This window comes from Orycteropus afer, unplaced genomic scaffold (assembly GCF_000298275.1).
Source record: "Orycteropus afer afer isolate SDZICR_OR568_19922 unplaced genomic scaffold, OryAfe1.0 scaffold00001, whole genome shotgun sequence".
NCBI lineage: Eukaryota > Metazoa > Chordata > Mammalia > Tubulidentata > Orycteropodidae > Orycteropus > Orycteropus afer.
In genome coordinates, this window is record NW_006921588.1 from 19,727,445 (window position 1) to 19,754,007 (window position 26,563).

Below are 26,563 nucleotides of genomic sequence, written 5' to 3' on the forward strand. Positions count from 1 at the left end.
TAATAATTTCACTTTGCTCATTTATATTAAGCTGACAATTAAGTAAAACTCTCATGTTTTTATTGCAAGTACTGCCAAACTAGGTCTGCCTCATCTTATATCTGTGTCACCCATCTTGCTCAATCAAATGTGGGCCTTTCATTTTATTCCTGTTTGATTTCATCTTGTTACTCTTCACTTATGTATAACCTGTTATTGACTATATTTCCCATCCCTCCTGGGTTTATTTCTGTAGATTAGATAAGTATCCCTTCTATAGCTGCAATAAAATTGTATAAAGGCCAGGTTGACATCCCACTCCATTAAGCAATCAGTTGATAAACCAATTTTTAAATAATCATGAACTCTGCCAATAGTACTTTAATTCAACCACTATCTTACTCAAGTCTGTAATGGGACATTTTCTCAAATATACTGCTCAAAATATAGGGTATGTACCACCACCCCCCAAAAAAAAATCCAAACTCACTGCCATCGAGTCGATTCAACTCATAGTGACCCCTCCTTGGGTTTTCCAGGTGGTATCTCTACGGAGGTAGATTCTCCAGTCTTCCTTCTGAGGAGTGGCTGTAGGTTTGAACCACCAGCCTTCTGGTTAGCAGTCAAATATCTTAGGCACTATGCCTAACTATCAATTTATAAATCCTATCAATTTATAAATATAATTTGGCATAAATCAGATTGACTCCTAGTGATCAGGATATTGTTTTCAAAATACTTACAAGGTGTTTGAAAGTGATAAACATATTGCACTAGTTTTCAGTGTGACACTTAACCAACCAATCTATAAATTGTGTACCCAAATATTTCCCCTTTTGAAAACTAGAGCATTTTCTGTTCTCTAATTTTCTGGCCCTTCTATTTCTTGTGTGTTTTCAAAGATAACTGACATCTGCAATTTTCTCAGTATCCTGGCATATGATTAACCTTAGTTTAGAGCTTGAATTCATTTGAAAGGGTAAACATCTGTCTAATTATATTAATTTATCTTGAGCTACAATTTTCTCTTGGCCTTCTTTGTTTCAGTCTTTGCTGTTTGAAGGCCATTCTTATTTCATCTTTTGGATACAATATATGCATTAAATAATTATAATTAATATCATCCATGAACATTAGAGAAAGCTTGCTAAGCAATTTTCCCAAGTCCCGATTTTGTACAAGGGCTTTATTGTAAACAATAATCAAGTTATTGTTCATTTGGAACATTTGTTTAAATACTATATATATTACCTATTATATATTTTATATATAAATGGTCATTAAAAAGACAGGAAAGGAAGAAAAGACCAAAATGGATGTCAGAAGACACTCTGAAAATTGCTCTTGAATGAAGAGTGGCTAAAACAAATGGAAGAAATGATGAAATATAAGAGCTGAACAGAAGATTTCAAAGGGTGGCTCAAGACGATAAAATGAAGTTGTGCAATGAAAGGTGCAAAGACCTAGAATCAGAAAAGCAAAAGGAAAGAACATGTCAGCATTCCTCAAGCTGAAATAACTAAAGAAAAAATTCAAGCCCAGAATTGCAGTATTGAGTGATTCTATGGGTAAAATATTGACTGATGCAGGAAGCATCAAAAGAGGATGGAAGGAATGCACAGAGTCACTGAACCAAAAGAATTTGCCAACAGTTAGCAATTTCAGGAAGTAACGTATGATCAAGAACCAGTGGTGTTGAAGGAAGAAGTCCAAGCTACACTGAAAGAATTGGAGAAAAACAAGGCTCCAGGGATTGGTAGAATACCCATTGAAATATTTCAACAAACAGACACAGCATTGGATGTGCTTACTTGTTTTTGCCAGGGAATTTGGAAGATAGCTACCTGACCAACTAGCTGAAAGAGATCCACATTTGTACCCACTCCAAAGAAAGGTTATCTAACAGAATGGGAAATTATTGAGCACTATCATTAATATCACACACAAGTAGAATTTTGCTGAAGATAATTCAAAAACATTTGCAGCAGTATATTGGCAGGGAACTTCCAGAATTTCAAGCTAGACTCAGAAAAGGACATGGAACAAGGGATATCATTGCTGATGTCAGATGGATCTTGGCTGAAATCAAAGAATACCAGAAAGATATATTTACCCATGTTTTATTGAAAATGCAAAGATATTTGATTGTGTGGATCATAACAAATTATGGATAACATTGCAAAGAATGGGAATTCCAGAACACTTAATTGTGCTCATGAGGAATCTGTACATAGACCGAGAGACTTTTGTTCAAACAGAACAAAGGTTACTGAATGGTTTAAAATCAGGAAGGGTATACCTTGGGGTTGTATCCTTTCACCATACTTATTCAATTTGTATGCTGAGTAAATAATCGAAGAATGAAGATGAAGAAGAATGCAGCATCAGGATTGGAGGAAGACTCATTAACAACCTGAGATATGCAGATGACACAACCTTGCTTGCTGAAAGTGAAGATGACTTGATGTACTTAGTGTGAAGATTAAAGACTATATTCCTCATTATGGATTACAAACATAAAGAAAACAAAAATCCTCACAACGGACCAATAAGCAACATTGTGATACACGGAGGAAAGATTGAAGTTGTCAGTAATTTCATTTTACTTGGATCCACAATGAACACCCATAGAAGCAGTGGTCAAGAAATCATATTGCACTGGAAAAATCTGCTGGAAAAGACTTCGTTAAAGTATTAAGGACCAAAGATACCACTTTGAAGTCAAAGGTACACGTAACCCAAGCCATGGCATTTTCAGTCGCTTCATATGCATGTGAAAGCTGGACAATGAATAAGGAAGATCCGAAGAAGAGTTGATGCCTTTGAATTGTGATGTTGAAGAATACTGAAAGTACCTTGGACTGCAAGAGGAATGAACACATCTGCCCTGGAAGAAGTGCAGCTAGAAAGCTCCTTAGAGATGAGAATAGCCAGATTTTATCTCAACTACTTTGGCTATGTTGTCAGAGGGATCAGTCCCTGGAGAAGGATATCATGCTTGGTAAAGTAGACGGTCAGCAAAAAAAGGGAAGACCCTCAATGAGATGGATTGACACAGTAAGTACAACGATGGGCTCAAACACAGCAAGGCTGTGAGAATGGCACAGGGCCAGACAGTGTTTCATTCGGGGTTGCTATGAGTTGGAGCTAACTCAACAGCACTTAACAACAACATGTTTTAAATTTATGCTTTGTTCAGTACATCTTCCATCTCTTGATTATGTACTTTTAAAATGTGCACTCATAAGGCAATTCAGATATTTACAATCTATATGTGTCCGCCCTTTTTATTGCTACACTTAATTACAGGAGTTTTCTTTTAGTTGTGGAATTACCAGTTGGTTCCTTCTTACTAGATTTAAATTGTTGATGAAGTTCTCTTTCTTGTCATCTCTCTTCTCTATCTTTCCTATAGTTTCTAAAACCATATTAATCACAGGTATTTTAAAGTGTTTGTTAGCTTTTGCCAACATCTGGATCCAGTGCTGTTTCTATTGTCTACTTTTTCTCTTGGGTTCTGGTCATGTGGTCTTGTCTTTTGTCAGGATTAATGAAGGTCTATCAAATTTTAGGCATTCTGTATTAGAAAATTGTAGGAGATCTGGATGGTGTCACCTTCCAGAAAGGGTTCACTCTTCTTTTGCTAGGAAGATGACTTGGTGAGAAATCACTTAATCCAATAGCGACCCCTCCTTGGGTTTCCCAGGTGGTATCTCTATGGAAGTAGATTGTCCAGTCTTCCTTCTGAGGAGTGACCGGTGGGTTTGAACCGCCAGGCTTCTGGTTAGCAGTCAAATGTCCTAGGCACTACCCTACCAGAGCTCCCAATCAGGAACTGATGAAGTTGAATCTGGAGTGTAGTCCTATAAAGCTCAGTCTACCTCTCATTCACCTTGGCTTTCTGGAATTTTCAACAGAGAGCTTGTTGTAGTATCTTAGATGTCTGCCCCTTGAAGCATCAGAACTCTGATCTTTGTATTGAGAGATTGCTGAAATATTCCACTCTGCTTGTCAGAGATTTTTGCTTAGGTTTTTAATTTACTGCCCTGCACAGCCTCAGACATTAGGGGAAGATCAATTGTGTTTGAAGCCCCCACCCCTAAATGTCTGCCAAAAGTTCTGTTGGTTTCTCTGTTCTCGTCATAGCCTCAGTTATCCTGCCAGTGCATAGAATTGATCAATGCCCATGGGCTAAAAGTGGTTACAGGTCAGCTTACCCCTCCCAGGTTCTCTCCACTCCAAAGTCTTAACCCCTTTGTATCGTGCTGCCTCAGCAGCTTTCTGCTGCCTTCAAATAGGTCCTTTCTGCATTTTATCCAGTTTTCAGTTCTAAGCAGAACTCTGCTCTGTCACTGGCTACTCCATTCCAATGAATTTTTTGTTACTTATTCAGAATGTTTAAATTTGTACAGTCACATTTTCATTATTTAAGAGGTAAATACCCACTCCAAATCATATTTTGTATCTATGTTCTAAATAAACTTAGGTTATCATGGTATTTAAGTGCCCATTTAGTTGCTAAAAATAGTGTGTATTTTACTACATGCGTGGGTATTCTCTTTCCTTGATATTATAAACATAATCACTTAATACCAAGGTTTCTATTATTGTCATATGATAAATAAGGTCTAACTTATTGACAAGAATTAAAACTCTTAACTTTATTCGTTCAGTGACATTCTAAGAAATGAAATTTTTTGGTAAAGTAAGTGAAACATAGTTTTTATTCTCTTCATATATTTTGGATAGTTTGGACGTAATAAATTTGATTAAGGAAGAAGCCCCGCTAGTGTTTCCAGTTGAAAGTGCCACTCTTGACTGGGATACTTTGGCTTATATTTTCAAACTTGAAATGGGAAATTTTCTAGTTCATCTAGAAATCATCAAGGTTGGAGAAACTGATTCAAGCCAAAATGCCAGCAGACTTCTTGATAAATGTGCCAATTTATTAATTTATGGTGGTGAATACCAAGTCTACTATCCTAAGTACTGCCTTCCTGTTTCAAGATATCTGGAAAACAAGACATTAGAAGACCATTTATTATGTATGATTCTAAACAGAAGATGGACAGTTTAGCTCCTTAGTTTGAACAAATTATGAGAGAATTTTCCATGCCCTGTCACAAAAGTAGAATGAATAGAATGTGCTTACTAACTAGACTGTGGACACATTATTTCACCTTCCAGAGTGTCCAGGAATACTTAAGTCTGCCAAATACAAGTTCCTTCTTCTTTACATCCTGTGAGCTGAATATCCACAAATCCTACTATAGCTCTCCTTTTTGCAAATCTTTCTCAGACCACCATACCCTTCTGTTTGTAACTGTCATTGGCTACAGTTTCCAAGATTGCATTCAATTATACATTATATTACATCTTGATTAGTAATCATTTTGATTAGTAACACTTCGTAAGTGTTGACTTTAAAGAATCTCAGATGTGAAAGATACCCTAACTTTAGCATAAAACCAAAAAACCAAACTCACTGCCATCAAGTCAATTCTGACTTAGAGTGACCTTGTAGGACAGAGTGCTAGAAGATGAGCCCCTCAGGTTGGAAGGCACTCACAATATGACTGGAGAAGTAGCAGTGATTGTGAAGATGGCACAGGATTGGGCAGTATTTCATTCAGTTGTACATGGGATCACTGTAAGTCAGAATTGACTTGATAGCACCTAACAACAGCAACAGCATAGAACATAGTGGAACTGTCCCACAAGGTTTCCAAGGCTGGAAACCTTACACAGGCAGACTGCTACATCTTTCTCCCACAGAGCCACTAGAGGGTTTGATGCCAACCTTTTGGTTTGCAGCCACGTGCTTAATCACTGTGTCACCAGGGTTCCTATTTATAGCATAGATACAAAATAGGATTTTGAGATGAGTTCCTACTATAGTTATCTAATACCTTTCCTTGTATATTGAATCTTGTTAATCATAGTTACAAAATATATTTCATTTCTCACAAAAGGGAGTAACTTGAGGAACTTCTTACAGGAAAATTTAAAATAATTGTAACATATACAACAAGATAGTTAAATAAATAAATAAATAACAGAGCCCCTTCAAAAAAGCCTGCCCCTCCTTATTGCCTGATACTGAGATTTTAACATATTCTAGTGAGTGAAATAATAGATGAGATATACTTTAAACCTAATGCATTAAAAATATCTTTATTTCAAAATTCTGGATCCTGGAGCTTATTAAGCCATTCCTCAAACACCAGGAAAGAACCAGAATGTAAGGGAAAATTCAAACAGCACCAGGATCTTGAAGACCTCACGGTCAATCTAGATGCAACGATGGGTCTCTCCTCGTCAAGAGCGAAGAAGAAAGAAGAAAACCAAAATTAAGAGAAACAATCAGTCCTAGCGACTGGTACACCATCCGATCTGCAACCTACACAACTATGAGACCAGAAGAACTAGATGGTGCCTGGCTACCACTGTCATCCACTTGGAAGGGATGTAGGAAATCCTGGATAGAGAGGGAGAACAATGTGGAACAAAACTCAAAATCATTTGGAGGGAAAAAAAAAAAAAAAAGGGGACCAGGTTTGCTGGTCCAATAGAGCCTGGTGGAACCACTGAGACTATGGCCCCTAGCTGCCCTTCAGGTCTGGAATTGAACCCACACCTGTGGTTTCCAGCCAAACAAAGTACAGGCATGTAAGTTAAACATTTACCTCAAGTAGACACACGCCCTGGAGAGAACAATCATGGGAGAAGGAAGGGCTGCTTATGCACAGGGAGACAGCTCAGGGTGCAGGAGAGTATGGAGGGATGGTCACTGGGAAGTGGTAACTATGGGGAGGAAGTGGGAGGGGAGCTGTTGCATTGTGGTAAACTGTGGTCAATGACATGAGACAAAGTATATGTGAACTGCTGTATGGAAAGTGAATTTGCTCTGTAAATCTTCACCCAAATCACAATAAATAAATAAATAAAAGGAACTCACGGCCAGTTGTTCAGCATAGACGGGGTTCTGAGAGCATAATTGTGCTGCAAATAAAGAATCCAGATTTAGCGGAACATTGGATCCTGCTTTGGCTGTGATAAAACATTTTTCCTCCTAAAATAGTTCTATGCAAAATAGTTTTATCTCTTGGGAAAGAAACACAGTTACATGGATTATTCATTTAACAGGCACAAGAGAATGAGGTATTAAATGTGGAAAATGAAGTGTACATTATGAGGAACACTGTGGAGAACCAAAAGGCACACAGGGAAGCACTTTCCCACCTTTGGGTGGCATGGCAAGTTAAAAACATTGGAAGCAAGCCTGTGAAACAGCAGTGGGAAGCATTCAAAGAGCAACTGAAAAAGGTAAAGGAAATCCAGGGCTGGTATTTTTGTTCATTGATGGTTTAGAAGCCCAAGGTCTCTCCAGGTAGTGCATGCTTTGTAAGGATTGAGAAGTTTGATGACAGCAAGTCATCACTAAAATGATTGCACATATTTGCAGGTGCTGTCAAAGAAAGCAGATGAATAACCACTCAATATTTATTTCAGACTACTCACAACTTAAAACGTCTTCAGGAAGCACTTATGCCAGTATCTGCACTTGACCTTGGAGGGAGACTTCAGACCATTTTAGATCTACGGAGAAAATGGAATGAAATGAAGCCACAGTTCCAGGTGAAGAAAGACAGAGGTTGATGGACTTGGGTGAATGGACATAATTTAAAAACTATTTTGTTGTGGGTCACATAATTAATTTTAACAGACTGGTGAATTGCTTTTTTTTATTATTATTTTTTTGTCTGAAAATTCACAGTAAAAACATTTTTCTTACTGTATTTCTGCACTGTTTTGTATATGATGACACATGCATATTAAGGCCACAAAATGTCTTTAACATATTTTTCTCTTAGCTTATTTTATTTATATGAAATTATTTCCATGTTAATATATTTATCATATATATTAACTAATTATTTTTCTAGGGAGTATAGACATGTTTTAGGTTGAAGCATCTCAGAACAAGGATGGGCAACCTCAAGGGCAGCTGTGTAAGCCTCAGCCCCTGAAATTATCACTGTGATGTCCTTGTCCCCACGATACCCTGGGCTCCTCCCATCATCCCAAAATGGTTGCCAGTCATGTTATCCTTCTGCCTGGATTCTTATTCTATGATGTAAAATTAAGACCTGTGCTCTTCTGTCTTCACAACTTCATCAGTGTTCACTTGGAAGAAACTCAGAAGACTGAGAATTCCTTTAGGAAATAAGTAATTGTATGTTTTTTAAAATCAAAACTGATGTAATATATATAAATTCCATCACGCCCCACAGATACACACCATTATAGTCTGAAGTGAACCTTTTCCTCCATACTTCTGAAAAATGTCCCAGCTAGCCTACAGGTTAGGTTGCTCGTTATACCCTGCACTGTATACTTACCTGCATTGTTTGTGTAGGGTGTGTGGGGGTATGTTAAGTTCCTCGAAGTCAAGGATCATTGACAAGCTTCTTTAGCTCTGTCACTGTAATGACATATGCAGCATATGTTAGATGGCCATTTGCTTGATTTTAACTTGAACATTCCTATTAGGTCACTTTCCTACAAATTATCTTCTTGGACTAAATTATTTCCATTCCTCTTACCTTTGATACAGGATCCATCCCTGAAATTTTATAGTAGCTCCCTCTTCAAGTTGTCTACCTTTGTAAGTTCTACCCTAGGGTCTGGGCACCTTTAAGGGATATCTGAGCTAGGTAAAAGGCAAGGTAGTTTATCCTTCCCTACATTTGTGGATTTCTGATGACTGCATTTAAAACAGTGTTGTTCAGTTGGTGCTTCATTTTCATCATTCCCCGATTAAATTTTTACACTTGTCTTAGTGTTCTTAATAATACCATCTGAATCTAGTCTGTATTACATGGAGATAATTATGAGGATTCATAACATATTCTAAACTATATTTGCTTAGGAGGTGATTAGAATATTAAGTTGGTCATAGAAACAATATGTGACGTTCCATTCTATTGTTCTAACTGAAGCTTTCACCATAACCATTTGAATAAAGCACATTTTTGCATTGCTCCCACTTCCTTTTTTTTTTAATTTCTGAGAAGATGGGGATAGAATAACATGTCCCTAGCAGGAAGTGCAATGCCTGGAATTTTGGAGGGCTCACAATCATGGTTTGTTAGCAAATGAGAGGAAGATTCAGTATTTAGATCTTTGTATTGTCAGCTGTTAAGTGAAAACTCTCTAAAAACTAGAATTCTTAAATTGCTTTAAAATTTTTAGCAACTGAATGATGAAGTTCAATACATTATAAAATTATCAGAAGAGTTAAGTGGTAAAGGAGCCCCTGTGAAAGAAAAGTCTCAACAACTGAGGGACCTTATTCACCTCCATCAGAAACAAAAAGAGAGAATCCAAGATTACGAGAATATCCTGTACAAGGTAGTCCAGTTTCACCAAGTAAAGGAAGAGGTAAGACTTGCAATGGATACCTGGAAGACCCCGAATTTTAAACAACGGAATTTTATAAAAACTATTCTGTATTCACTGCCAAAGTACTTATTCTGATATTGGAAGCTTTACACAGTCGGGTCCTAAACTTCTCTCTCACTGTGCCCCTATCCTCCCTTTACATTCAGCCGCTTCTTTGTCCCTCACATGGTGCACATGTTCCTACTCCACGCCCTCACTCTCAGGTGCCCATACCTGGTAGGTCCTTCTCTCTCCCGTCTACCATCTAACCCCTGTTCTTTCTTCCACTGATCATGCCTCACTTGGAGTGATTTAGCCCTCTTCTAAAGTCCTAGAGCTGTCATTGCTTGTTCCACACATCTGTCCTTTTTACTGTCCTGATTCTTTTTGTCAAAGTTAGCTTTTATTTCCCAACTCAAGTATGTATAAGCTCTTTGATGGCAGAGACCAAGTTCAGTTTTTTGTATCTTGAGGACCTGAAATGGTGAAATAGTCATTGTCCCCTTTTTTAACACAAAAGGGAGATATATTCATATCTCTTTAAAATAACCTTCTGAATTTTCTCAGATCATAGGCCTAAACCTTGCTAAACATTTGTACTCTGTATAGAAAAGGAGTGTTTTCTTCTTTAATATATCACCGACATTGGTGGTTCCTCAATTTTACCCAGTTGGTTTGCAACATTGTAACATTCATTTAAGAAGCCATGATGACATAGTGGTTAAGAGTGTCAGGCTACTGACTATAAGGTCCACAGTTTGAACCCACTAGCATGGGAGAAAGATGTGGCAGTCTGCTTCCATAAGGATTATAGCCTTGGAAACCTATGGGGCAGCTCTACTGTGTTCTGTGGGGTCACTATGAGTGGGAATCAACTGAAAGGCAATGAGTGTTTGTTTGGGTTTAACATTTATTTGGCTATGGCACTAATGTTATGGATGTGCTGGGCAGCATTAAGGAGCTCTGGTGGCGCAGTCCCTAAGGCACTTGACTGCTAATCAGAAGATTGGCAGTTTAAACCCACCAGCCGCTCCATGGAAGGAAGATGGGAAGACGGGGAAATCTACTTCCATGAAGATTTACAGCCTTGAAAACCCAATGGGGTTCACTAGGTGTGAGAATTGACTCAATAACAGTGAGTTTGGTTGTTTTTTGTTTTGTTTTGGTTTTGGTTTTTTTTAGTGGTGAATGGATTATAAATGGGAAATGGGATTAAAAAAAACTTTCTTTAAAGTATATTATGAATGTGGAATCCAGGTTAATTGTTCATGGCCTCAATTCCAGCTGGGACAGCTCATCAAATTAAGAGAACTAGAGTTTCTGGAGCAGCCAAAGGAGCTGAGTGATGCTCAGGATGCCCACGTTCGTCTCAGTCGTTCGCAGGAGAAGCAGGCACACATAGACCATCTCCATCAGCTGGCCCTGTCCTTGGGAGTGGGCATCATCTCATCGGTGCAGCAGCCTGTAAGCAACTTTGAACACCATTATTTATACCTGGGACTTGGGATATAACATGAACGAAACCAGATTGTCTAATATATATTAAATGAAAAATACATTAAACAATTGGGGCAGTTATTTGTAGCAAGTTTCTAACAGTTATAACAAAAGCAAGGAGCCCTGGTACAATGGCTAAAGCGGTTGGCTCCTACCTGAAAGGTCAGTGGTTTGAACCCACCAGCCACTCCACAGGAAGAAGTTGTGACACTTAGCTTCCATAAAGATTACAGCCTAGGAAACCCCCTGAGGCAGTTCGACTTTGTTGCATAGGGTTGCTATGAGGCAGGATCGACTTGATGGCAATAGAGTTGGTTTATAAAAAAAGCAAAAATATTTAAGGAGGAAAATGGAAAAATGAAAGTCTTTAATGTATCTGTTCTCATATGAGTTTTAAAAATCAAAGTGTATGTGTTACTCTCCAATATGGTAGTCTTTTTTAGTACTTGAAATGTGACTAATACAACTAAAGAACTAAACTTTCTATTTTATTTAATCTTAATTAAAATTTAAAAACTGTTAGTCTGTGCAGTTACTGGAATACTTTTAAGTATGCTGGGAACAACATGGGTATGTGAATCTACTTTTTAAACTGTAGATTTTATAAAACCTAAACACATATCAAGTATTTTTGATAGAAATTTCATCAGCAGAATCAGATGTGCTCTACATATGAAATACACACCAGATTTCAGATTTAGTTAAAAAAAAAAAAAAGAAAAAAAATCATTTTTTCATATTGGTTACAGGTCAAAATGATGATACTTGGGTATATTAGTTTAAATAAAATGCATCATGAAGAGTCATTTCACTGGTTATTTTTATTTACATTTTAATATGATTAGAAAAATTTAAATTACTTGTATGGCTCACATTACTTTTCTATTGGAGAATGCTGCTTCAGCATGTCAGTTCTGGAAGCATCTTAGCAATTAGCTAGTCCAGGACTCTCATTTTATAGTTGGAGACTCTGGGGCCCAAAGAAGATGGCTGCCTTATCCTCTGTGGCTGGTAGACTGTGAGAGACCAGAATGGTAGAGCCGAAGCCTGCTGTCCCACCCAGGACTCTGGGCATTGGTCATTTTCTCTGCTCTATGCCCTTGGACTGACCTCAAAGGGGTGCCCAAAAGAAAAGGAAGTATTTCCAGATCAGGTTCTAATAAATAATATACACTGAGCTTTGATTTTTAAAACATCCTTTTCCAAATTCCTAGTTTGAGGAGGAAAAAATTATCTTTATTCTCTCCAATATGTATATCATTAAAAATAATGATGGTAAATTTTATTGTAAAGGTTATTTAAGATATCCACTAAGCTATATGGAATGTAGTCCTCAGGTGGTACAAACAGTTAATGCACTCGGCTGGGCTGATAACTGAACAGTTGGCAGTTCAAATCCACCCAGACTCTCAGAAGAAAGGCTTGGTGATCTACTTCCGAAAAATCAGCCCTTGAAAGCTCTTTAGAGCACACTTCCACTCTGACACTGATGGGGTCGCCATGAGTCAGAATCAATAATATGGAATGCAGTGAACCTAATTTTTTTAACTGAAAAACACAGAAATACAAAAGTATCTTGTTAATAAAATCTGTTTTTACCAAGAAAAGTCTTTCTTTTTAAGAGTTTGACGTTACTAGTGAGTTTATTTTAAAAAGAAAATAAGTCGCACTTTGCACAAATAATGTGAATTGTTCTCCTGTCCACGTCTGGCCTCGGCCCCAGCAGCCCCTCTGCGTTGAGTAGAGATTGGAGCACTTCCATAATGAACCTGAGGTTAAGCTCAAGTTGACAGGAAAATTATAGTGCTGGAGCTGAACGTTTCTAATGCATATTTTATGCCTTTTGAAGTAAAAATTATACCTTATAATGAACGGTGTCTGTGAGGAGTTGAGTATGATGAGCAAATCATCAAAACTGGAGATTTAAGACTGGAAATGTAATGGTTTGCCGTTCCCATAATGTGAGTGTCTGGCTTCTTTCTGGAGTAATTATATTCATATATACTTAAGGTAAAATAAATCAGGAGCCTATTTTGTTATTTTTGTTACTGTCATTTATGAGTTTCAGAATGCAGGTAAATACCTTATCAATCTCCTTACTGTTTCATTCCTTCCCTTTGTCACTTTCATTTCTCTTTCATTTTTAGAACTGCTCCAATGTTTCTGCAAAGAACCTACAGCAGCAGCTGGAGATCCTTGAGGGGGACAGTGTGAACTGTCGTGCCAAAGCCAAGGAGTATGAGCAAGCCCTGTCCCACAGCTTAGAGTATTGTGCTGCAAGAGACGAGATAACAGAGGTGGGGCGCCAGGGGGGAAGGGCAGGGGGAGGGGTTAGGGTGAGAACTGACACACTGCTAAAAGCTGCTCTGAACCTAAAGCTTGTGCCTTGATGTCTGTCTATACATGCACACACCGTGGATCAGGTTTCTTCTCATTGTGTCCTTTAATCCAGGGAGCAGCAGCTTTAAGCCTCAGGGAAGTTTGAGGAAACCTAAGGCTCACAAACTTGTTAAAGTCAATATGTTGTCAATGCATACACAAATCTAGAAAGTAGTATGATATGTTTTTTGGGACTTTTGGTTTTATCTTGTCTTGTTTTTGTTTTTCACTCAAATTGTTATAGCAGTTTCTTGTTTACATGTGGGCAGATTTTTTTCAGAACACAGAGGAAAGGATGACTCTGTCCCGTTGCAGCCAGCTCCAGCCTGTTGAGATTCTATTTAAGTACTATTGACTCATGGTGAACGGGTGCCAAGGGCCAGGGCAGAAGGCTCTCACCTTCAGACGCTTATGAAGTATTATCACCAAAGTCAAGAGGCTGGTTTCATGTTTGCTCATACTGAGTAGCTGTTCTGGAAAAACAACTGTTAGAGAAAATGAAATAACAGATGAAAGTGGTCCTCCACATCCTTGCTCCCACACACTCATAATTCCACCTTCTCCCTCTCAGCTATAGACTTTCTCCCCACTTCCATCCCCAGACACTTGCTAAACCACAACCACCACCCAGCTCTGGCTAAGCTCTCCATTCAAAGACTTGCTTGTTTTGGGTAAAAAAAACACATATCAGGAGAGCAAGGGTCCTGCTTCTTGAGTGAGAATAGAACAAAAAGGTATCCGTAATGCCAGATTTATCTGCATTTTTTCATCCATTAGTCTTCAGTCCGTGAAGAAAAGGGGTAGGGGAAGAGGAGATTGTAAACCTGCTAGAACTTTCTGTACCCAATTTATACAATGTAGGCCCAGCAGAAATCAACCGTTAAAGCATGGACTGAAGTGTGAGTGAGAGTAATTAAACTTCAGTGGTGGTCCAGTTCTGAAGCGTCCTTTACTGTTCCTTCCTGAAGTTCACAGTTTTAGGGACCACAGGCAGCTGTGAGAGCGAGCATGGCTGGAAAGAAAGTTAGAGGAGTAGAGAACAAGAGAGGTCACTTTGTTTTGGATTCTATTGAAAAGGAGGGAAACAGGAACCAACATCTAACAACAATTTTTATTTTAGCAGTTTGCTACAAGACTGCAGTTTCTGCTCACAGGCTTTGTTCCCGGAAGTCAAATTCAGGCCAGAGACTCATTGACTCATTTGTGGTTCAACCCATATTGTAACCTGCCCTGTATGAAGTATAATGGCCTCTTTCTTTGCTAACGCTTCATCACATTGTTCATGTAGCTAACATTCCCAGCCAGTAGTAAAAATGTGTGAGGTCTTGTTAAGGAAAATATCCAGAGAGCATTGTTCTTTCCAAGGCTACAAAATATGGATAGAACAACCATTAGAACAAATATTTTTATAACCTTTTCCCAAAGGTATCTTTCTGTCTCTCTCTTTTAATACCATTGTCTTGCCAAATATCTTACTCCCTTCAGTAAGGGTTCAGTTTTACATGTAGAGCAAGCACAAGTGGAGCCTGCTAAGGTTCTTCCCAGCCCCCTTTGGCTTGGTTTGCAGCCCTCTGGAGCTTTTGTGACATTCATGGAGCAAAGTCTCCCTGTCCATGCCCTGCCCGCAAGGATTCTATTTACGGGGACTGCCTCGTGATGAGCCTGTGCTGGAAGCCAGTCGCCCGGGATGACAGATGTCCTTTCCAGTCATAGTGGGGATGCCCAGAGATTGTCTGTGCCGTATCAGGAATGAGCAACCAGATACATATGGGTTTGATTTACAAATCGGATATCACTTTACTGTGCTCTTAAATATTAAGGGAGAGATTCTTCCCACTTGCTTCTACTTCAAATCCAACTAGTCTTTGAGACAAGTTGCAGTTTCACATTCACAGTCTGTCTAAAAATCTTTGGTACTTTTTCCCCTTTCATTTCTTGTAATGATGTAATAGACATGTCATATCATACTGCGGCATCCATACCCTATACTTTCCAATCCCACACAAGGCTAATGGGAAAATAATTGGAAGGCATATTTTCAGTGTGCTTTAGTAAAATAAAAATGTGTGTGTTCTATAAAAATATATGTGTTCTGTGCTCTTTATAGGAGCTCTGGCAGTGTAGTGCCTAAGGCATTTGACTGCTAACCAGAAGGCTGGTGGTTCAAAACCACCAGCTACTCCTGTGAAGGAAGATTGGGCAAACTTCCATAGAGATACCGCCTTGGAAACCCAAGAAGGGGTTGCTATGAGTCAGAAACAACTCGACTGCAGTGAGTCTGGTTTTGGTTTTGGTTAGTTTCATTCAGGGACTATAAATTGAAATAGATTTTTGGGGGTGTCATTAACTGTTATTGGACACCAACACATTTATCACTTACTAAGCTCAGAGTGCAGCATTTACTTGTTTTAGTCACATCCAACCACTGTGTGGTCTGATATTAAATGTAGCTTTTTTTTTTTTATGTTTTCATTGTCTGTCCCTATTTTCTCGTGTATCTAACAGAAGTTCTTTGTATGAGCTGATATAATAGCATAGTTCATTTGGCTATTTAAACAAAAATTACTTTCTTGACTATGTCGTGCCTAGCTTACACGACCTTAATGCACTTGATCTTGCTGCCCTTAGAAAATCATTTGGTACCTCATGGCCAAATAATGTCAAGTAGCCTAAATGTGATATTTTTGGATATGATTTGTTCCTTATAAACAGAGAACTATAGTTTTGTGCTTTGATTATCTTTGGGTAAAATATTTTCCCCTCATTTTATATGCTTTACAAGACATAAAAAAACAAAAACAAACTCACTGCCATCGAATCGGATCTGACTCATAGCAACCCCTCCTTGGGTTTCCAAGGTGGTATCTCTGTGGAAGTAGATTGCCTAACCTTCCTTCTGAGGAGTGGCTGGTGGGTGTGAACCGCCAGCCTTCTGGTTAGCAGTCAAATGCCTTAGGCACTACACCACCAGAAAATTGTAAAAACTTAATTTCTCCATGTCTACCTTCTAGAAAGGAGCTCTGGTAGTGAAGTGCCTAAAGCACTTGACTGCTAACCAGAAGGCTGGCAGTTCAAACCCACCAGCCACTCCTCGGAAGGAAGATGGGGCAATCTACTTCCGTAGTGATACTGCCTTGGAAACCCAAGGAGGGGTCTCTGTGAGTCAGGTACGAATTGACAGCACATAACAACAACAACCTTCTAGAAAGCATAACTTTCTCATGGCCAGTTTTATGAAATTGTTTCCATCCATTCCATGTGAAGATACATTTGTATGCATGAGTTTTGAATATCACTCTGTATTTTCTTGTCTGGCACTTAAATACATTCTTAACATACAAAGCATTATAGACATATCTTCTGCCTTATTGCATGGCTGAGAGACATAATTAGTAACTTATTCTCTACATGTTTACATTTAGAAATGTAATAAGTTAATATTGATCATATTTTCTTCTTGTGATCTGACCAAAAAAAATGACTTTACATTTATATGACATATCTGAAAATTTATAACTAGAGGCTCATATTACAAGTCACAATTTCTTTGCTGAAAAAAAATAGTAGTGACAGAACAGATTGGTATCCATTTTCTCAAAATAATTTTTCCAAACAGAAGCTTTCATATAATTACATAAATTATATAATTTTTATTAAAATGCATTAACAATGCAATGTGCAGATGACACAGCCTTGCTTGCTGAAAGTGAAGAAGTCTTGAACACTTATTGATGAAGATCAAAGACTACAGCCCTCAGTATGGATTACACCTCAACATAAAGAAAACAAAAATCCTTATAATTGGACCAAAAAGCAACATTATGATCAAGAGAAAAATGAATGACATTGTCAAGGATTTTATTTTACTTGTGTGGTAGTTACAGTTGTGTGTCAACTTGGCTGGGCCTGGTTTTGAGTGGCTGGGCAGCTGGATGTAGTTATTCCCCATGGTGAGATTGATAATTAATTCCATGTGGAATCTCCTGGAACAGCTGAGTAGCTGTTTTAGGGATGTGGTCTGCTTCCAGTATATAATAAGCAACTTTGAGGAAGGTCTCCAGCTTTTGGCATGCTTGAATCCTGCATGTAGCTGAGTCGTTATCTAGCAGCCTGCCAGGTTGTCTGCCGATCTTAGGACTGTTAATGGGACTTAAATCAATGGCCTGTCATGTGGGTTGCTAATATCATGACTGTGCCATTTTATTTGTCAACCTTGGGCTTGTTAGCCTCAGCAGCTAGCAGCTGCCTAAGTGAAGAGATGCCTCTAGCTTCAGTGGGCCAAGAGAAAGACGCAGAGCTGAAGTCCAAGGTCGAGGGGTTTTCACCCAACCCCTAGACCTGGCACTTTGAACTCAGACTTTTTGCCCCCAAAGCTATAAAAGAATAAACTCCTGTTTGTTTAAGCCACTCATTTGTCATCTATTCTGTTAGAGTAACACGAAGTAACCACAACAATGTGGATCCACAATCAATGGCCATGAAAGCAGCAGTCAGAACATCAAATGACATATTGCTTTGGATGAATTTGCTGCAAAAGACCTCTTTAAAGTGTGAAAAAGCAAAGATGACACTTTGAGGTCTATGGTGCACCTGACCCAAGCCATGGCATTTTCACTGGCCTCATATGCATGGGAAAGCTGCATAATAAGTAGAGAAGACCAATGCAGAATCAATGCCTTTGAATTATGGTGTTGGTGAATGTCTTAGGCTGGGTTCTCTAGAGAAGCAAAACCAGTGAAGCTCTGTGTGTGTGTGTGTGTGTGTGTGTGTTTAGAAAAAGAGAGAGTGAGATTTTTCTCTAGGAAATGACTCATGAGGTTATAGAGGCTGACAAATCCCAAGTCCATGGATCATACGTTAGGCTAGGAGCTTTTTTCTGATTCATATGGCTGCAGGAGCTGAAAAATCCAGGATTGACAGGCAATTTAACAGGTTGCTGGCTGCGGAGGCTGACTGATCCAAGAAATCAGGTAAGATGGCAGTTACTGGCTCATAGGCTGTGCAGGTAACAATCCCCAAATTGGCAGGCAATACAGCAGACTGCTGGTTCAAGTCTAAGAGCTGGAGGTCAGTTGATGATGAGCTAGATTGAGCAGAAAGCTAGAGAGCTTTGCCAGAGCATTCATATATATTGGAAGTAGGCTACACCCCCAAGGCAATTCCCTTTCAACTGATTGGTTGTTCATAGCAGATCACATCATGGAGGTGATTATATTATGTGAGAGCTCATCATGGGGGATGACTAATTGCCAGACCATTGAGAATCATGGCCCAGCCAAGTTGACACACAACCTTCACAGTGAAGAATATTGAATATATCATGGACTACCAGAAGAATGGGAGCTCTGGTAACATAGTGGCTAAGGCACTTAACTGCTAACCAGAAGCTGGCGGTTCAAACCCACCAGCCACTCCTCAGAAGGAAAATGGGGCAATCTACTTCTGTAGTGATGCTGCTTTGGAAACCCAAGGAGGGGTCGCTATGAGTCAGGTGCAACTCGATGGCACATAACAACAACAACAACAACAACCAGAAGAACAAACACATTTGTTTTGGAGGAAGTACAGCTAGAATGCTGCTTAGAAGTGAAAACAGTTAGACTTTGTCTCATGTACTTTGGACATATTGTTATCAAGAAGAACCACTCCTGGTAGAAGAACATCATGCTTGGTAAAGTAGAAGGTCAGCATGAAAGAGGAAGACCCACAATGAGGTGGACTGCCATGGTGGCAACAACAATGGGCTCAAACCTGGCACTGATTGTGAGGATGGCACAGGACCAGGCAATGGGTCACTACAAGTTGGCACTGACTCAACAGCACCCAACAACAACATACTGTTTTTTCCTGAAATTCTTCCACTGTAGCAATATCTTACCCATCAGGAAGGAAACAGAAAAAGATTAATAGTCGGAAGGAACAGTATAATATTCCATGTATCAGAGTCATGTGCTTTCAGTCACAAAAATCCTTTTGTCAATGTGATGTCAGTTCCAGGAATACAAGTCAGATTAAAAGAAAGAACACCCATTAATGATGAATCAGACTCATAGTGACCTATAGGACAGAGTAGAATGACCCCATAGGTTTTCTGTATCTTTTTCCTGCAGAGTGGCTGATGCGTTTAAACTACTGACCTATTTTGCAGAGCACTTAAGCACTATGCCAGTAGGGCTTCTTACAGGTCAGATTAGAAACAGTAAAGTAGAGTTACGATTGTGCTGTAGGCAAATACACAATTAATAAAATTGTGTGACATATACTCTTTGCCATTGACAAAGTCATTGGGGGAAGCCATCTGCTAGCAGGATAGGAAGCAGAAAAAGAGCTTGTGCATAGGGCCTAAATATCCTTTGAGGGCAGCACTATGTTATATAGTACAGACAATAATTCTTTTCCACATTGATAACCCTAGTTAATCATTTTTTAAGAAAAGTATCTCCATTCAACAAATATTTACAGTGTAGCTACTGTGTGGTAGGTCATAAGAATAAAAAAATCCTCAGGAAATTTAGAATCTAGGGATAATTCCAAAAAATCAAAACAGGAGCTCTGGTGGCATAGTGCCTAAGACATTTGACTGCTAACCAGAAGGCTGGAAGTTCAAACCCACCAGCCACTCCTCAGAAGGAAGGTTGGACAATCTACTTCAGTAGTGATACTGCCTCAGAAACCCAAAACCATAAGAATAGAAAAGTCCTTGGGTAATTTAGAATCTAGGGATCATTAGTCTATGGGAATTCATATTCATGGCTGCTCCTTTATTGGGATCTACCCTGTTTACCTTTCAAGGCTGTGAGACCAGGTCCAATTGAGTGATATATGCAAGAAGATGGCAAAGATTATAATTTGTTCCCAAAACTTCTATTCCATGTGATTAAAATACTTAAAACTTTTAGTGTTTCTAATTCAGAAAATATAAGTCTGGAATATTCCTGAGGGATATAGGGAGATTACTTTTGAATTATAGTTGTCTTGGCCAGAATATAAAATTTAACAAACATTCAAAGCTTGCAGAGTGGATAAAATATTTAGTACTAAGACATGCTACCATCTACAATTAAATGTGGAGCAATTGTCTTCTCTTTCTAAGCGTCCCCGCTTTCTGCCACTACAGAACTGGCTGTAAGCACAGAAAGAACAGTGATGTGGTTGCTCAAAGGAAGGAGGCCAAGAAAGTCTTGTGAAAAATCTCACTAGCACTAAGGCTTAATATACTAGCATTAATAATTGCAGCAAATCATTCGGGTTAAATTACGAGCCTTTGGCCCTTTTATTTCAAATGTATTGCATCCTGTTTTACTGACAAGAAGTATTGGAAAGCTTTTCTCTGGAGTAGGCAAAATGGTGGCCAAGAAATGAAACTGGTAAGGAAGACATTAAGAGAAGTGAAAATTGACTACCCATTTTGTATCTTTGCTTCTGGTCAAACGTGTGCGATAGTTCTAATGAAAGGCTTTTTTTTTTTTTCTTCTTCTTTTTTTAAATGACTTTCCTCAGTTTTAAAATGTCCCGTGTCATGCACGCAAATTGGCCTTGCAATGTCCCATGTCATGCACACAAATTGGCCTTGCCAGCAACAGACTTTAAAAAAAAGGAATTCTTGTGCCAAAGCTGCCTTAACCAGCTTAGTCAAGACTAAGAATAGCAAGCAGCCTTGCTTCTCAGCAGTCTCTTTCTCTTATGCTTCTTCTCAAAAGAGGCCTAATTTCACTCCTAACCCTGAATGAGCACTGATTGCTCCCTGGGAAGTTTGACAAAGATGCTCATCCTATTAATTTCAAAAGAACCACAATTTCAAGTCTTAATAATTTGTTTCCTAATCATAGTTATGTTATAAAGTCTGCTTATTCCATAGGAAATACAGAGTAGCTGGGTGACTGGAAAGGTAAGGAAATGGCATTATTTACTGGGGAAAAATGTCTTTTCCCTGATTTTTCTCAGGATTTTCAGAAATATTAATATGAATTATAACCACATTTAAGGATTTCTAATAAGGTAAACTTTCTGTATCTCAGGTTTAGATATTTTCTTCTGATTAAATGCTCAGAATGAGCAGTTGTCTTAGCAATCTCCACCATTCCTCATTGTTGACAAGCTAACTAAAGTTAGAAACAGCTGCACGAACAATGAAGCAACCATGGCACTCAGTTTTCTTTTAAATTATGATCACAAGTTGTGTGGATATTATATTAGAAGTCAAGTTTTCATATTGGAATATGCAGGTAACATAATTAGGTGTCACTAGGTTTTTCAGTTGCTGAAGGCAGTTCCTGCATATTCTGCCTTCCACTTGTGTAAGCAAAAGTTCTGAATTTGAATTGGGAAAGTCACAAGAGTTTAGATTTAAAATGGATTTCTAGGTGGAACCAAAAGAGGAAAGTCCAAGCAATTGAAGATTTCTGTCAAGGGAGCTCAGATGTCAAAAAGAAGCTGATCCATTTCACATACCCATGGTACCATGATTATTCATTGGGCTATTTACATCATCTTCAGAGGAAGGACTTACATTCTGAGCCAAGCAGAAATAAAATGGCACTCATTATTTATCAGTCTTAAATTTCTTAATCCACAGGAGACTTAAAATTTCATTGTTTAATGAGATACCATCTTGCCCCAGCACTAGTAACAAAATTCAAGACAGAAAACAACAAATGCTGGTTGAGGATGTGGAGAGATTGGGACTTTCATACACTGCTGGTGGGACTGTAAAATGATACAACCACTATGGAAAGCAGTATGGTGATTCCTTAAAAAGTCAGAATTAGAAATACTATTTGACCTAGTAATTCCATTCCTAGGTATATATCCTAAAGAAGTGAGAGGCAGGATAAGAGGAGATATATGCACACCCATGTTCATTGCCGCACTATTTACAATAGCCAAAAGATGGAAACAACCTAGGTGCCCATCAACAGAAAAATGGATAATCAATCTATGGTCCATACACACAATGGAATAGTATGCAACCCTAAAGAATAATGTAGAATCTGCCAAACACCACATAACATGGATGAGTTTGGAGGACATTATGCTCAGTGAAATAAGTCAATCACAGAAGGACAAATATTATATTAGTCCATTATTGTAAAAAGTCAAAGGAAGGTTTATATATGGAAGGAAATTTTCTTTGTTGGTTACCAGGGGTGGGAGAGGAAGGGAGGGAACACTGTTAGATAGGTAGAGACAAGTATTGATTTGGGTGGAGAGAAGGACAGTGAGTGATCAACACAGTGGCACTGAGGAAGAGGAAGACATAGAGAGGTGCATGGGAGGTACAGGCAACAAAGATGAACCCTTTTGCACATACAGTACTGCATTGTTTGTGATGGCAAACATTGATCTACGGTGGATAGATGGGTGGACAGGCTGAATGATTAGGTATGTCTGTGCAAGGCAGAGTGTGCCCATGACCATGTATAGGGTTGGCAGACAATGTTTCTACAAATGTATTTATATGTTGTGTAAGAATTTCTAGGTATATAATAGAGCTGACAAGGGAAAAGATTGTAGTCACTTCTTGGCCACAGCCAGCTATCCAGATGGAACAAGTAGTTGGGCCTGTGGGCTCAGGACCATGGCCTCAGAGAATATTAAGGTCAAATGGCATAGCATGCTACACAAAAACATTGTTCCACATCCTACTTTGGTGAGTTGCAACTGGGATCTTAAAAGCTTGCAAGCAACCATCTAGATGCAATGATGGATCTCTCCTCATCCAGAGCAAAGAAGAATGAAGAAAACCAAAGACTCATGGAAATGATTAGTCCAAGCAACTGGTACACCATGCTTAACTGTTATAACATCCTCAGCCTATATGACTATGAGACCAGAAGAACTAGATGGTGCCCAGCTACCACTGTCAACCACTCAGAGGGGGTTCTATGTAGGAGATCCTAGATAAAGTAGGATAATAATGTGGAACAGAACTCAGAATCATGAAAAAAAAAAAAAAGGAACCAAGTTTGCTGGTCTGATGGAGCATGGTGGGACCCCTGAGACTATGGCCCGCTAGCTTCCCTTCAGGTCTGGAATTGAACCCACTCCTGTGGCTTCCAGTCAAACAAAACATAGGCATATGAGCTGAACATTTACATTAGGTAGATATACTCCTTGGGGAGACCAATCATGGGAGAATAGAAGGGATGTGTATGCACAGGGAGACAGCTCAGGGGGTAGAAGTGCATGGGAGGGAAGGACACAGGGAAGAGATGGCTGTGGGGAGAAAGTGGGAGGAGAGCTGTTGCATTTTTGGGAGATTACAGTCAATGTCATGAGACAAAGTGTATGTGAACTGCCATATGGATGAATTCGTTCTATAAACTTTCACCCAAATCACAATAAAAATTTTTTTTTTAAATTTCATTGTTTAGAATTGATATTAAGGAACATCATATAGTTTCTTCACTCATCACAAAGTTTTCACGTAGTTCATAGCTCTATAGGTATGTGAAATTGATTTTTCCTATATAAACATGCAGATGTAAAGATTATCAGGTGTTGGTAGATCCTCTTTACTGCTCTAGACTAGAAGTTATGATATATGTCATTCCAGCAGGAAAAAAAGAATATAAATTTTATTTTCCAATAGATAAATGTTAATGACAGGACATGCTTTTCAAATAATTTCTGGTTTCTTCAGATATGGTAGTTATCACACCTATATTTTGGATATTGGCTTTGTGGGGATAAAGCTCCTGCCAGGATTTTATGTGAATAACTAAGGGTGTAGTCCCTTTATCTTTCTCCTCCTGAATGTCAGTGATTCATCACAATGTTTTATGTGGTCTCTGTGCTTGGTTTAGTTTTTAACTTAAAATTGACATTCAACAATTTAATTTACCATATACAATCAACAGCACTGATTAAGTGTGGGTGTGTCGGGTGCAAAAAATTGAATCAGCATAATAATTTCAAAATATGCTAGGGCTTTACAGATAATCTTCTCTAAGATGTGTTAAAGATAAGATCAAGGTCTGTTTTTACAATATGCAGAATTTGAAATAAGCATTTTGAGAAAGCATTTTCTAGGGCAGATAGGTTTTCTGGATTAGAAATCTAAAATCCAGCATGTGCACAGTCTTTGTTCCCTTCCAAGTAATTTGTTTGCTGTCATTTAAAAGAATTTTTAATATGTTTTTCTGACTTTCTTTATCATAGCTCATATTTATGATTCATGACATTGTTCACTCTTACTACTAAATGTCTCCATATGGGAAGGTTTATGTTTTTACTTTTCTTTGCTGATAATATAAAAAAGAGAATTGCTTATGCTTCTTGAATATAGAGAAAGGCACAGAAGGGTTATGTTTAATGGAATAAGACTGCTTAAAATTTTGGTGTACTGGTAAAATTGAACTGTTTTTAAGAATGTCATGATCTGTACCCTATTCTCAATGCACAGCCATAAACTGTTTATACACAAGTTAGAATTGCCATCATCAAAGGCAACTCTCACTTGACTTTTTTTTTTTAATTTTGAAGGACCTTCTGGAAAACGTTCAGTAAAAAAAATTGTGGAAGGAATTGGGCAAATAAAGTTCTGTTCCTCTACTAAATCTTAAAATGGGTCTTTCCTTTCAATATATAATAATGTCCTCATAATTAATTAATATATAATAGTCACCAACAACACTTCACTGACATCTGTCACCTGAAAATTTCTTGAATGCCTTAATGAATTTATACTTGATCCTGTAAGAGAGTGCTGGGAGGTGGAGTGTCTAGGACAAAATGTCCCTTATACGTTAGCACACTGACAACAGAAGGAATGGGAAAAATGCTATCAAACAAATACAAGTAAAACAGTTGTTAAAAGTCTATGAAAGACTATGAAAGTAAAAAACTTTCTTACCTAGAGGGTAGAGTAATATTCTATATCTGTAATTCTAATTATAAATTATAAATCAAAAAGTATTAAGAACATTACTTATGGTTCAGAAATATATTTAGGTTCACATTATGTGTGCACTTAGCAGACCTGTTTTCTATTGAAAATCACCCTGAATACATTTTGAAGATTATGAATATTTTGAAGTATATTTTAATTTATTACAAGTGAATATCAGTGCTCTCATTTTCAGGAAATCACCTCTTTCTTTTTATTGAACTGCAGTTCAAAGAGTCATTCAAAGATATCAAAAAGAAATTCAACAATTTGAAGTTTAATTACACTAAGAAAAATGAAAAAGCACGGACTCTGAAGGCTCTTAAATATCAAATTCAACAAGTTGATATGTATGCTGAAAAAATGCAGGTAACGTGAAGATTAATCATGTGTGTGTATGTTGCTCCAGTTAGTGCAAAAAAATTTTATATCTCAATTCTAGATTGTTTTGTTTTTTGACAGTGTGGGAACTAAAAGGGTTAATTTCATATTTTATAATAATTACAATCTTCATGTAAAATACGTAAAATGATTTTTCCTTTGAGGGAGCTCCAGAGTGGTTTCTGGTTTTTTCCAAACCTACCCAGCCTTCTCTTCTTCCATTCTTTCCTCCAACACACACATACACACCCCTTTTGTACACTCCTCTTCCTCTCCTTGCATCTGCCCATGTAGGAGCATAATCTCTTTTGATGACTAGGTTATTTGAATGCCTTTACCAGGTGATAACGAGCTTATTGGAATAAGTATTTGATTTCATGATCATTATCATTTTTTGTTTTTTGGTCATATTATCACTCTCAAAACCTGGAATAGACCTGGGTATATAGTAAAATTTCTATATGTATGATAGATGCTGAATCAATAAAACATCATAAAGAAAAGCCAATCTTTCTAAAATAAATTTTTAATAATTATAATCTTAACATATGAGAATGGAGAAAGCTACGCAGGTTTTTTTTTCTCTCAATATGATCACTGTAGTGTAATAAATAAAATTGGAATGTTATTTAAAAACCTTTCATTGCACAGGCTTTGAAAAGGAAAATGACAAAAGTTGAGAACAGAGTCTCTGATTCTTTCTTAAAAAATCCAAATAATAAAGTTAATGTCCTTTTGGAGGCCATAAAGGATGTGCAAAAACATGTGGATGAGTTTGACAAAGTTGTGACAGATTACAAGAAGAACTTGGACCTGACAGAGCATTTGCAGGAGATGATAGAAGAGGTATTAACCAATTGCTGATCTTTATATGCCAAAATTGAGAACTTAAGATGGGAGGGAAGTTGACTTTCATTCTGTGGGCAAATGGCACTTGCAGCAGAATACAATTCTATAATAGGGTGCCCTATGTGGCTCTGCTTCAATGCTGTAGAT

General features: G+C 38.1%; 1 protein-coding gene across 1 annotated transcript in view; it reads left to right on the forward strand.

Annotated features, from left to right (window-relative positions):
- The window catches only part of CCDC141 (coiled-coil domain containing 141), a 301,605-nt gene that overhangs the window by 236,383 nt on the left and 38,659 nt on the right, over positions 1-26,563 (forward strand). The window contains exons 13-19 of the mRNA XM_007936905.1: positions 7,126-7,305; positions 7,492-7,617; positions 9,235-9,423; positions 10,708-10,887; positions 13,068-13,217; positions 25,415-25,555; positions 26,219-26,413. Coding sequence (XP_007935096.1) covers positions 7,126-7,305; positions 7,492-7,617; positions 9,235-9,423; positions 10,708-10,887; positions 13,068-13,217; positions 25,415-25,555; positions 26,219-26,413 — 1,161 coding nt within the window. The remainder of the gene's footprint in view (positions 1-7,125; positions 7,306-7,491; positions 7,618-9,234; positions 9,424-10,707; positions 10,888-13,067; positions 13,218-25,414; positions 25,556-26,218; positions 26,414-26,563) is intronic.